Below are 14,024 nucleotides of genomic sequence, written 5' to 3'. Positions count from 1 at the left end.
TTTGATACGATTTCTAATTTCTACCCGTAATTTGTTACCTATTCAAATGTTTATATTACTGTTGTTTATATTATGTTTATATTACTTTTTTAAAAAATGTTTACATTACCGAAGAAATCTATATATTTTGAAAGTCATGAACGTTAAAATGGATATTTATTTGTATAGAAGAAATTAAAATATTTTCCAATGAACAGGAAAATAAATTTACATTAACTTTAAATTTGTGCTCTTGATCAACCATCATTTTTAGCTTACCTTGATATTTTTTAATGAAGGCTTAAAATTATTTCTTTTTCCTGCATAAACATTCAATTTCATTTAATAAATCGAAAATAAGAAATAAAATTTAATTCTGAGTACATATATCAGAAATACATTTTATATTATCGCCATTTAAGTAAAAATAAAGAAAGCTCTTATAGATGATTTAGCTTTTTCATGCTCACATTGTCTCTAACCACAACCAACACTCACAACATTATTTAATATCAAAAGTGAAATTCATAAATCCTGGTTTATATGATTAAATCATATTTTTCACATCTTTCATGAAGAAAGAAAAAAAAAAAAAAAAGTATTCACACAAAATACAAAGAAATGCGTTTCATTCTTGGCGTGTAAACAAATCTGTTGGCGAAAATCGATAGAACGAAAACGTTTTATTGCAAGCAACCCTAACCTCGCGCAGCGTCCCCGATTTCCACCATATCTGGAATGAAGCATGCTCTGCTATTGAATTCTCCCTGTCAATTACTATCGGAAAATTGGAGCCCCCGTCACCACCACTACGCGGTATGTTTTTTTGCTACATTTTTTTTATCCCCTCTGTGATTTCCATATGGAAAAATATCTTCCTGTAGTGTTTTTCATAAACTAGTAAATCTTTAAATCGTTTTAATAAAAATTATCCTTTCAGAAAAAATAATACTTTAATGAGCAGTTTTGATAAAAATACTGAACAATTTGGTTTTGATAAAAACAACAACAATTTAAACGCATCACTGCGGTAAATTAATTACATATACTCATTTCTTAAAAGATTTTTGATTTGTTTGTAATTTTTAATCAGCAACAGAAAGCTTATTCTTGACTTTTCTTTATTTACACACAGGATCATACCTATCTCTTAAGCTTTATCAGCCATCATTTTTGTGCTCTTCTCTTCTCCCTGTGTTGTTGGCGGGGACCAAGAGCTCCTCCCCCTTGATCGGTCTTGATGGCAACCCTACCTTTATGCCTCGCATCTGTAGATGTCCATAGTGTTTGAAGGAGCAACAAGTAAGAGCAGCATCATAAAGAACAACACTAGATGTGGTTTCGACTATCTTAAGTCATCAGCCATGGTAAGAGTTTCAACAACTTAATTTCCTCTTTCGTTTAAATACGATTCCGTAGAATAAAAAATTCATTAATTTTTACATTTTATATGTCTTTGTTCATCATTATTTTATCATAACTGAAGAACTAATGACAATATTAGTTTACTTAATGGAAAGAGTTTATATATATTTATAACCAAAAAATATTATATTAAAAATTAAATCATATATATTTATAACCATAAAAATATTATATTAAAAATTAAATCATATATGTTTATAACCATAAAAATATTATATTAAAAATTAAATCTATTTTTGACTAATTATAACTATTAATCAATTCGTTTTATCTTATTTAAATTTAAGTCAATATATTTATTATTGACCATAACAGTATTGATCAGAGTAAGATGATGGAATAAATGCTGATGTAATATTTAATTTTATATTGGAAAATTATTAAACTTAGCTCTAAAATAACTTAGATTCCTTTATATGTTGTAATGTTTTAAACTATTTGTTTTTCGACTTTTCGAGGCTTCTTTGATATTATGTAACCGGCCATAGCGTCTCTGCATAACCGGACATTGCTTCAGAAATTTCTTGAGGCCTTCTAGATCGCTTACACTTATTTATAAATTTCGATTTGACAGTTATGACGTTTTAAAACAAATAATTTTGCATACTTTTAATTATAATTAGTGCATTTCACGAATGATAATTGAACTATAGTTACTAACGCTCTGATTGGTCATTCGGTTTTTTCTCCGGTCCGGTGCAGATTCCCATATAGCTATTTTTAGCTCCTGAGTCCTCCCACTCCTTGCTTTGCAGTTTGATCCTAGGTAGGAGGACATCTTCAGCTGAAGTCGCTTTTCAAAATGATGAACGACGCTCAATGGCACAACCCCCGATAGACTAACGGGGGTTGTGTCAATGGCTGCTGCGCGTCCATTTGTCGTTGTCTCCTCCTTTCTTTGTTTGTCCTCTTTTTTCATCATTTCTTCCACATTTTGAATTATACCATTATTCATTTTATTAATTACTCACTAATCGTTTTTGCTAATTAAGAAGTTTAATTATCTAATTAATAATTTTTTTAATTTTTTAGGATAATTTACATGCGTTAATTTCAACAATTTTAAATTTATAAATGTAATTCGTGTATTGAAATATTTATATTAATTGCTGATAAATAAAGATTAAGTAAGAATTCATGAATTAACAAATAACAATAAAGATTATTATTATTATTTGTACAATAATGAAGAATAAATTAAGATTCATTATATAAATAAGAAGAAATGAAGATTCATTATATAAAAGTAATTCGTTTTTTCTTAGTAAAATTATTCGTGGTATAACAAAAGAAGTAACTGTTGTACGTTATATTCAGTAAGTTGTAAATCAAAAAATGACAGCTAATTTATTTCTAAATATTGAAATATGATAAAGTTAGGATGAAAAAAAAAAAAAGAAAGAAAAAAAGAAATATAATATGGAAACTTCATAAGACCATAATCGATATAATGCTATGTTTCATTTTCTTTGGTGTTCTTCTCTTGAAGGATCATAATCTATTGGAAATAATTTTAAATGTCCCTTTTTTAATTATTTAGAAGTTTCAGAGCCGAGAAATCATGTGCAAAAGAAACATGTTTTAAGCAATTGTTCCACTAATTTCAAGGTAAATAGAATAATGCTAAATTTGGATTTTTAATATCTCGCCAGAATTAAAAAAAAAAAAGAAGAAAAAAAAAGAATAATTGAACAAATCAAGACGAAATAAATACATTTTTAGATACTTTAAATATTATTATTAAAAATTCTTAGGGGTTCATTTTAATAGAACACTTTAGAAAAACGAGTGAGTGGTGAAATTCAAATGTAAAAAAAACTTAAAATCTTTTTGATAATTTTGATAAGTAGATAATATAATATTCTAAAATAATTGAAAAAATTAAAATTTATTAATTATATTAAATAAAAAAATACTTGTAATTTTTTGAAATGCATATAGTCTATGTGTCATTGAAAGTGATGAGTAGAAATAGTATTCAAAATTACATATATCCTAAGCACAATTTATCGAAGGAAAACAATTTATAGAATCATGTGAAAATGAAAATTTAAATCAATTTTTTCCCTGGATTTCTCTTTAGAAAATTCGTTAATTATTTTAGAAATATCAATTATTTAATTCTTCTTGTTCCACATACAGGAAATTTTGATTGGAGTATGTTTTCTCTGGAAATTTTGAGGTGCATTGTCTATTAAATGAAATGTACTTCATGAATTCAGCATTATATTTTAATAAAAATTACTGAATTATTTTCATTAAATATTTAGAAATAATGCTATAGCCTGATTTCACTGTCATAACCTAGGAGAAAAAAATAAGTACTGAATTCTTATTAATTCCCACCTCGATAAATAGAGATGCTTTCTTCTTTTTATCTCAATGCACTTTTGAGTAGAGATAGACAGAGAGATCTAATTCTAAACAAATGTTTTTTCGATCACTGAAAATTCTGACATTTGTATATGTATCAAAATCCTGAGGTTTAATTATTTGATAATTGCAATACTTTCTTTTTGTATGCTTTGTAAAGGAAAAAATTAAAATTGAAGCCATCCCGAAAATGGTTTAATTGATGATAATTTTTGCAACAGCGATGCCTTCAACCATTAAACAATTCATATGTATTCTTTATTAATTTTCTGATATCAATAGTAGAATTCATTTTCAACAGACTCTTTTACTTGTTTGTAATCAAGCTATTAAATAATACATTTCTTTAAATCAGACGCTTCAATACCTAATAGAGACACTAAACTTAAATGTATTCTTTATAGAATAAAATGCCATTTCTTGATTTCCTAAACTTAAATGTATTCTTTATAGAATAAAATGCCATTTCTCGATTTCCTATATTGTTTCTATCATAGTTCAATACAAGTTAAAACCTTTTCGATCTTTTTCTAAAATTCGTATTATTAAAAGCACCTTAATCTAACGTCAACATCATTTAGGGAGATTACGTCCTTAGATCTAGAAAAACTTGCGTCATAAATAATCATACAGCTTGTAGTTCATTGGGTTCAATTATTTCTTTACGTGGCATAAAATATAACTATTCTCTTATTTCCTGTTAACATTTCTCTGGTATACCTCTGTTACTTGCTCTTCGATTATATTTTTATGCTGCTAAAAATTTTTCGTATTATATTTAGTTTATTCCTGAGATTTTAAAATCGCCTGAATCCCAACTTCAGATTTCCCTACTAAGTCAAACGGAGCATCTAATTACCCTCTAAATATATTTTTTTCGAAACGTTCTGTAATTTCCTTTCCCCTTTTGAATATCGCCGAGTTGTTTGCAAATCTTCTATAAGATCTGAATGAATCGTATGCGTAAGAACAGAAATTTACTAACGCATTCATCTGATAAAAATTTTCCTCCTAACCCACAAGCACACGTATCCGAAGATAAAAATAATAAAACTCTTTTCTCATGTTCACATGAATATTGTTCTCCTTTACGATCTGCCAAAAGCAATCGATATGTATTAGCAATCCCACATGAGTTACGTTTGCAGCTGTCAGCACAATTCGTAAACCAGGCTTGTTCGTTCATATACGTGTTGAATTCGAAAGAACGATTATAATGTTGGTTTGTCATTATTATTATTTCATTTTTTCGTCCGAAATGAAAAAATTTACTTCAGGATTTGTTTAGCTTGAGGTATAATTTATATCTAAAGAAAAAGTGAGATTCTTTCTTCTCGACCCATTTTGAAACAAAATTTTTTCACAACATTTACATGTGTAAAATTCCGTGTGGCTTCACAGTAAATAATTAAATAGCTTGATTCAGTTTGATCACTTCATCATACTAATACTGAACATATTTGCAATAAAGTATTTTTTTAAAAGAAATATAATTACGTAGAGAAAGGAAAGCGTTATTTATTACGAGAGTTAACCCCCCCCCCCCCCGATCTGCTGAAGTATCTCATGCCTTTGCAGGTGTCTCAATTTTTGAAACTTGCATTTCGTTTCTATTAGAATTGCTTGTAAATACCATTTCATGATATGATTTCATACTGCATTTCAAATGATTACTTTTATACACTCAATTTCTAATAGCATGAAATTTCCATAAACTTATATAGCAGCGGTTATTTCCTAAATTATGGAATTTATCTCTAACACTTTTATCAGGAGGAAATTAATTTTAATACCTATCACATAAGAGACATTTACAATTGTCAGCACCATTACGTCTCTAGAAAAATTTGTAGTATTAAATTTTGGATATTCAAAATGAAGAGGAAAGGTTTCTTTTTTCTCTTGAATCAGCAGATGGGATTCGCATTTTCTTTTTTCTTTTCTTTTCTTTTTTTTTTTTTTTTATAAAATTCAGTAAATCGAATGCACATTATTTCTTCGTTGCCTTTTCTTTTTCTATTAAATTCCGGATCGAACTATTCCGGAAAGAATTTAAAGAATACACGTATTATGTTTTTGTACATTCACCAGTTCCTTTCTTTTTGTTTCAATTCAACTACCAGGCAACTGCATTACTGAGTAATTTTTCAGGTACACACATTTTCCCAACTTTCATTTTTATCTATAATACTTTCATAACTGTTACAAAATTCCGAGCATTTTTAGGGTCACCTGATAATTTTTCTAGCAAGAGTTTTTGAACTCTTAACTAGTCGAACTTTGAACTCTTGTGAAATTTGATTACGAGTTTTATCTTTCCCTAATATTTGATTAATTATTTTCATTTCTCAAGTACGTTTTTCCTAATACTTCTGGCATGTAAACAGGATCAACTTTAAAAGAATAATCTGATTAAATTGTGAATTTTCTCGTTTAATTATTTTAAATTAGTTTTCCTTTCTAAGCATAACTCCTGTGATTACTCATCTGAAATGTGAATTTAAATAAATCCGTGAAATGAATTCCTTCATCTGTATATCGAGCACTTCAGCCACTTTATCAAAATTAGCAATGATTATAATTAACCAGACAAGAAAAGCTAGAAGCCTAGATAGATAAAGATTAAACTTTAAAAAAAATAATCAAAAATAATCACGCATATTTATAAAAAAGAACATAATAGAGTATTAAAAATTAAGAGAGGGAAATCAATAAAAAGTATTCATGTATTATTTTGAAAATTGTTTTAATGTCGAAAAATTTGCAAGATATATTTATAGATGTTGCAAAAGGCTTCGTTTGTAAGGTTTGAAATGAAATTTTAGGTAAGCTTAAGCTTTCACTCGCAAAAATCTAAGTATAATCGAAAAGCATATTTCATATCAGCTCAAACTTATTAGAAATCTATTCTGCTAAAATAAATCTCTGTTTACTGAGCAAACAACTTTGACTTTTCCAAAATAATTATTTTGGAAAGCTCATGGGAATTTAATATATATGAAAGAGAAAACTTGATGTGTATCAAATATATGATTTTTTTATAATATTTATAATCATTATTTTAATGATTCTATGGCAAAGAATAAAAACATATTATTTCAAAAAATTAAAATTGTCATCACAGATAAGAAATTCTTGCAATAAAAAAATAAAAATAAAAATAAAAACTGCTTCGAAATTTAATTTAAACTGAATTTTCATTCATCATTATCGAATGTTCATAACATTCAAATGGAATAAATGCTCTTTTTCAATTTGATTTTGAGCATCCACCAGTAATTTAATGTGCAGAATCTTCTGAGGAAAAAGAAAAGAAAAAAAAAATGTAGGCAAATGATTAATGCAGTAAAAGCAGTATAAAATAATAAGAAGAATGCCTGCCTCGCCCCTCATGTTTCTCATTTCATTTGCGGGATAATGTTGTCTTCCTTTTTCTTTGCATATATATATATAACTAATTTTCTTTCACGTCGTTATCACTTCCCCAACTGTAACAAAATAAAAAAGGAAAAAAAAAAAAAAAAAAAAACACTGCTGCTTTTACATGTGGAGTAAAAGACGTGGCATTGACCTTTATCCCCTAGACCAAGGGGGAAGACACGGTTCTATTTACTGAAAGAACCTTCATCGCTTTGTTGCGAGCTTTGAGAGAATGAGCAAAGGATTTGGCGAAAGGAGTATGGGGGTTGTAAGGAGAGGTGTAATGTTCATCCAGAATTTTTTCCCCAAGTTAGGATTCTGATAATTTTTTGAAAAGTAGAAGTAAGCGTATTATTATTATTTATTTTTTTTATTCTGCACTCCAACGACATTTATATAAATACAATCGCAACGTTAAGAAAATTCTTTTTCTCGAGTGCATTTTTGCGGATATTTATTGGCATTTAATTGAAATAAATTTTTTGATAAAGAAAAATGTGTTGATCTGCGAAATCTCAAAACTACGCTTGCTGCTTGGAGAGTATGTTGATTCTGCTTCATGTGAACCAATTTCTCATATTCGTCGAAATCAATTTTTCAGTTTCAAAAATAGGATATTTGTGTCTTGATGTTAATTCATGTTGTTGTTTTAGATATCTGTCTGTTCTGTAGAGTCGACACAGATCAGATTAGGTTCTTAGTGCAATTAATTGGCAAACGATGACGCTTAAGACAAACAAATAACTTGAAATCAATTGCATGAAAATTCGCAAACAAATATTAAAAAAGAGAGAGAAAAAAACATACACCGACTGAAAAATTTCTTACAAGGATTTTTTTAAAATTTATCATGCGTAACTTCTAATAAAATAACGTAGTTTTTATTGCATGTAGACAAAAAGGATTTTTCAAATTGTATATATTAAGTATGATGGCCCCAAAATAAGAAAAGCTGGATAAATTTTCTTATTTTGGCGCATTAAACTTTGGTTCGAAAATAACGGAAATAACCAGGATACATAGATTTAGCTCTACTAACTGGCATAATGAAAAATTTTCTTGCTAGAACTAATTCAAGATTTCATAACACTTGGTGTATGTAGCAAGGGAAGATAAGGAGAGGAATTTTTGATTCCATGGGGACCAGTTTTGGTTGACCCGAATTGTGAAATGTTCGTTTAATGTCAGAAGACACAAATGTCGTCGATACTGTCTTCCTATGATTTTTCAATTCCTTGAAATTATTCTGAGGATTCTTTCTATAATATTTGGACAATTGAAATGTTTTTTTTAAAATTCAAATTCAGCTACAATTCGAGTTTTTTTTTTCACTTGACTTACCTATTAAAAATATTGTTCAATTATTATCGATAAATCGACTATATTTTGGTTAAGTCCACATGAAGATTAAAATTTGCATTAATTTCTGAATTGTTTTCATCATTTGAATCCGTCCATATCTTATTATAATAATAATGCCAGTTTAAATTTTTATATTTACCCTCGCTTATTTTCATATTTTTAAATCAAAAACAACTTTCATGAATTGTTTTAAATTTTTTTCCTTATTTAATATGGAATATATAATTATTTAAATTCTCTCAAAATGAAAATAATCAAAACACACATATAAGAAACGCCTCATCATATAATCTTCCATCATAGATTATATTTCAAAAACAAATTTTCAATTTTTATAATATATTTTTAAAAGCAATTATTTGCACGTGTGGGAGTATGAATGATTCCTCCACTTAAAATGTTCAGAGCTTCAAGAAACGACGCAACGGCATTTTTAACAAAGAACAAGAGTATATTTATTTATACAACAAAAACAAAAAATAAAAAGATTAACAGAAGTTGAAGTATCTCACTCTCGATTTGAGAAAGAAATATTAAGTTCTTGCCGGCCAGATTGCATAGTGGATAATGATACATTGATACCCACACTCAAAAGAGAAATAATTATTAACTAAGTGTGAAGGAGCTTCTATAGATTTATTAGAACTGAAGATTTACTTTTTATGCGGTTACTAACATTTTTTAAATCCAATTGATTGACATTTAAAAACTGCTCATTTAAATTTTTTATCTGCTGTATTTATTTGATGAGTTAATTTATTTCTGTTTAATTTTTACTACAAACATTTTTTTTTTAATTCAGAAATAAACTTGACAAGCAATGAGATCATTTTCACGTCATCATTTCATCATCATCACGTTTTCATTCGTGTGTTCGAGAGATTATTCTTTTAAAATACGTAAAGATGTTACATGCGAATTCTTACATTATTGAAATCGTAAAAATTATCATCATAATCATAAACTGTTTTTAGGAATTTTAAGAACTGTCGCAATACTATGCCACATTCATGAACGATAATAAACTTAAAAAGTCTACCAAGGTAAGCTTATTTTTATGAATAATAAGATTTAATACGGCTTTTCTTTAAAAGCATATTTTACTGTACATCTTTACTTTAAAGAATTTTAATTGTGACCATTTGTTTATATTCCAATTGACAAATCTATCATTATGACTTTTAAAGAAAAACTGTTTATTAATTCTAACGTTCACCTTTTCTGTTTGTTTGAATATGATTGAAAACCTACTTCAGCGCACTAAAGTGCAAGATTCTGATGATAAAAGTGATATTAAAATAATGTGAACAGAACAGAAACTTGATGGCAGAGCATTTTGTAATTTAAATGCTTATTTTAAATATTTTGATGCACTAAAGGTGCACACAAACTTCGAAATTTCTTAGTTAAAAGATAAAAACGATATTTGCTCGCTAAAAATTACGTTTAATATATTTTAAAAATTTAGTGGTTCATTTTTTTACAAATGGATTTGTTTACTCGTTAAGAGTGTGACTCTTCAAGTTATTGTTTTCCATTAAATTGTTTGTCTTTAGTATCATCAGTCTTTGCCGACTGATCGCATTGATTATATGATTTGATATTTGCCGATTCGATAAGAATTTACAGATATTTTAAACAGTACCATGAATTATGTGTTTATCTGTGCAAAATTAACGTATATTTGAATCTACAACTAAGATGTTGGTTTTAGCGAATGCAAGGATTGCAGCCACCTGAAGCTGAATTTCATTTTCTCAGCACAGCAAACATATTTTCGCAATCAACATTTTTTTCTTTCGGTAGCAAAATTACTTCAACAAAATGTTAAACATATTTCGCAAAAAAATACCGACTTGAGAAATAAAATTTCATTGTTTTTTAGCATTTCAATCATATTTATCCACTTGTTGACGAGCAGAAGAAAGTACATTCGATTTTCCGTTCAAATATGGCCGACTTCTGGGAAAACTCTGGAACGTGTGTAGATCTGAATTCCGAGAATGTGAACTGCATTGTAACCTTTTCCCGAACACGTGTAGGGGAGGCGCAGACCCCCTGCTCTGCTTTCACACGTGCCTGGGAAGAGTTTCCCTTAATTTGAACGTTATCGACAATCGTGAGATTTGGCGAAATTCGACTTGCGGTTTTTTAAAAAATTTTTTATTTGGATTGATTTGGACGATTTCTGTACTGTGATTTATGAGAGCTGAATAGTTTCTCAATGAATTTAGATAAAAAATGTATGAAGGAAAACAAGGAGAAATAATATTTTTCTCGTATATTTGTAATATGCATTTAAGTCGAAACGAATAAAAATTTCTTCTATATTTTGGATAATTAAAATTTGAACTATCAATTCGTTAGTTTACTGAAATATAACAACTTTAGTTGATAAAAAAAATATTGGGTTTCATTAATTTTTGTTATATTTTTTTAATTAATTTGTTTAATGCAATAAGTTCGAATACTAAATTGCTGTATTTCATTATCATCACTTAAAAAATAATTGTTATTTGAGCTTATAGAACAGCTGATTGGGATTAATGATGTTAGATTCATTTATTAGGAGGGATTAATTGTTAATGGAAAGATATGGAAATATAACGAAGAGGAAGAGCTAGCCCCAACTACGGATGTTATGTTTTAATGAGATGGCATAATATGTCGGCTTCAAAACATTTATCTGCAGAGTAGCAAATTGCTATTATAAACTTAATTCTTACGGTTTTTCTTTATAGCATCCTTTTTTTTCTTTTTGTATTTTGTCTAAATTATGTTTTTTGACTTTATAACTCCTCATTTTCTTTATTGATTATATAACTTCTCATTTTATACGTATGTAGTACGTAAAAATAAAAGTTTACTGGTTCAAAAATATATAAATATTTCAACTAATTCATTATTTGCTGAATTAAAATTCGTTGTTGGATGTTAACTAAATGAGCTTAATTTTCTTGTAGAAAACATTATTAAAAGATAAAAGAAATCTACCGCAAAGAAATATAATCAAAAATCCGAATTATATAATAATAATAATACATGTCGTACTTGTTTCTCATGAATTTAAAAAAATGCTTTAATGAACTTCCTTATACGTAAAAAAATTTATTAAAAATCATTATAAGTGAAATTCTGATAATGCACTTCAATATACATTTCTCACTAGAAATCTTATGAATTGAAGCAAAGTGATTTATCTCTGTTATCTCTTCCCGTATTTCAAATTTGGTGTAATTATTTTCAATTTTAGACTAATTTTTTTAAATGAATGTTACTTTGATTGTTTTGCCTTGATTAGAAGTATATGAATTAATGTCTGTTTGATCTGCTGATATAGAAGCTTTCTTACTGTAGACTCGGAGCTATTGAGTTTTTATTTATTTTGTATTTAATTTAATATGCACGAGTCAACGGACACATTTCTATGTGTTCATTGAATCTGTCAGGTGAACGGGTCCTAGGGCAATTATTTTTAATCAATTATTTGTAATTGATTATTTGTCTATATTAGACATCTTTCTTTAGAAAAAGGCTGGTGGTCTTTACAACAGATCTCCGTTGTTTTTAAGATGTCTAATCCAGATCAGTATGAGGTTTCAAGTAGAAAAAGTGAACTTAGGTCATTAATCTTTTTAGTGAAAGAAATAAAATTAAAAGATTATCTCAATATACGAGAAACCTTTGCTATAATATTAAGAAAATTTGAAAAGAAATACACAATTTTCCTCTCATAATTGTTTGCGTGAATATTGCTTTCAGTCATCATTTGCATTTTTTTTGTATGAAAAGTAATTTTTCCACAACATGTGAATGGTAGATTTTTTTTAAAGTATGAGATTTAATATTTTTTTGTTTCTGTATTAAATTCGTTGAGTGGCGTGCTTTATGTGTATATAAATTTTTTATGATTATCCAATTTTAGGACTATGGACGCATTTAATTAGCTTTTTGATTAAAAAAAATTGTAATATTTTTATTCTAAAATTAAAATATTTTAATTATTGAATTATTCACTCATTTATATGTTATTAATTAGCTGAAATATTGATTCTCCAATAAGTTAAATGATGCAATTTATATAATAACTATTATAGTTATCCGTGGCTGTAATAGTAAAATTCAGATGTACTTTTTAGCCTAGAATTTTATTATTTGAAGCTTCTTTTTTATAGTTCATTTACGTCACATTTTTTTTTTCTTCTGATGATTGTTACTGTGAGCAAATAATAGACTTCAGTTTGAAATTACAATTGGCTTGCAATTTACTTTGAATGTTGATACTGGATTCAGATGGCTGCTATGATTTGAATACATTCTTGACATATTTAGAGAAATGTTTTATAAGAAAATAGAAATGTTTTCTAATTTTAGATTAAGAACATTTACAGCAATTAATTTTATTCCTGTATGTGGGATAATTAGCAATATTCCGATTTATCTTTTCTTTTTAACTTTATTACACGCAAAACTTTTATCGCATTTTACTTATGATTATGCATCACAATTTGAATAAAATACTAATCAATTTTCTATATATTCAGCAGCTAATATTCATATTTATTCCTTCAGTACTTTTTCATGAAAATGAATTAAAAGTTATCAGTGATAAGAAGCTACCAACAACCGAATGTAACATTATCAGTTATTTTATACACATTTTCTTTACTTTGAAGTGTCCAAATTGAATTCAAAACCAATGCATTTATTTTTTGCCGCATCTAATAGGCCAACGGATATAACGCTTAGACGTCTAAACTAATTACTCCCCAATCCCTCTTGTCTTTGAATACGGTTGATTGATTGGGTGTTTATGATCCGTACGCATGTTTTTGTACTTGGATTCTTTCCAATAACAATAACTCTGATCTACTCTACTCTAAGCACTTCTCAACCGTTCCTGTGAATGAGTTACCTGTGAAGGAGTTATGAGGAAAGAGTTTGGTTTCTGTTCTAAAACGCATCAAGAACTGTTTGCGGATTAATATGAGCCAACCGCGGCCAGTGAATTGTAGGTTTAATAGAAATAATTGAAAGATAGAAGTGAAATTATATGCATATGAAAAAAATGTAGATATGCAAGTTCTTTAAAATTAAAAGCAAAAAAAATGATATTTTAGTGTTTTGACGTCTTTAAATATCTGATAACAAAAGAAAAAAGGAGTAAAATTTTATTATTTATTGTGCCGGCTGGGATCCGGCGACGTCCGGATCTGGGCGTCCCGGGTTCGAAGCCCGGTTTGGGCATGGTTGTTCTTCATCTGTGTTTTATCTGTGAGGTGTGTGAATGTGCCCTCCTGTAAAAAGGGGTTGTGCAAGCGAATGTGTGAGTTTCATCTTCATATGAGCTAGAAGTCAGACTTCTGAAGTAGGGTGCTCACCCTCAGAAGCTACTGCACCCCCTTTCCGCGGTAACGCGGACACGACATCATTTATTGTCGTTATTTCTTTCATTATCATTTCAA

At 28.2% G+C, this 14,024-nt stretch overlaps 1 protein-coding gene across 8 annotated transcripts in view; it reads left to right on the top strand.

Moving 5' to 3' along the window:
• Positions 1 to 715: 715 nt before the first annotated feature.
• Positions 716 to 14,024, top strand: part of LOC129958101 (histone-lysine N-methyltransferase NSD2-like) — a 175,610-nt gene continuing 162,301 nt past the window's right edge. For 7 of the 8 annotated variants that reach the window (XR_008783143.1, XR_008783144.1, XM_056070296.1 and 4 more), the window contains exons 1-2: positions 716 to 795; positions 1,115 to 1,346. Coding sequence is in view for 6 of the 8 variants with exons in the window: in XM_056070296.1 (XP_055926271.1) it covers positions 1,254 to 1,346 (93 nt within the window). In the remaining 2 variants the exon portion in view is untranslated. Of the gene's footprint in view, positions 796 to 1,114; positions 1,347 to 9,533; positions 9,603 to 14,024 lie in introns of those variants that run through there. The other variant, XM_056070297.1, reaches the window with a different exon arrangement.

Source organism: Argiope bruennichi, chromosome X1, assembly GCF_947563725.1.
Source record: "Argiope bruennichi chromosome X1, qqArgBrue1.1, whole genome shotgun sequence".
In the NCBI taxonomy this organism is placed as follows: Eukaryota; Metazoa; Arthropoda; class Arachnida; order Araneae; family Araneidae; genus Argiope; species Argiope bruennichi.
The sequence above is the reverse complement of the archived record's forward strand: the minus strand, read 5'-3'. Positions and strand labels throughout refer to the sequence as shown.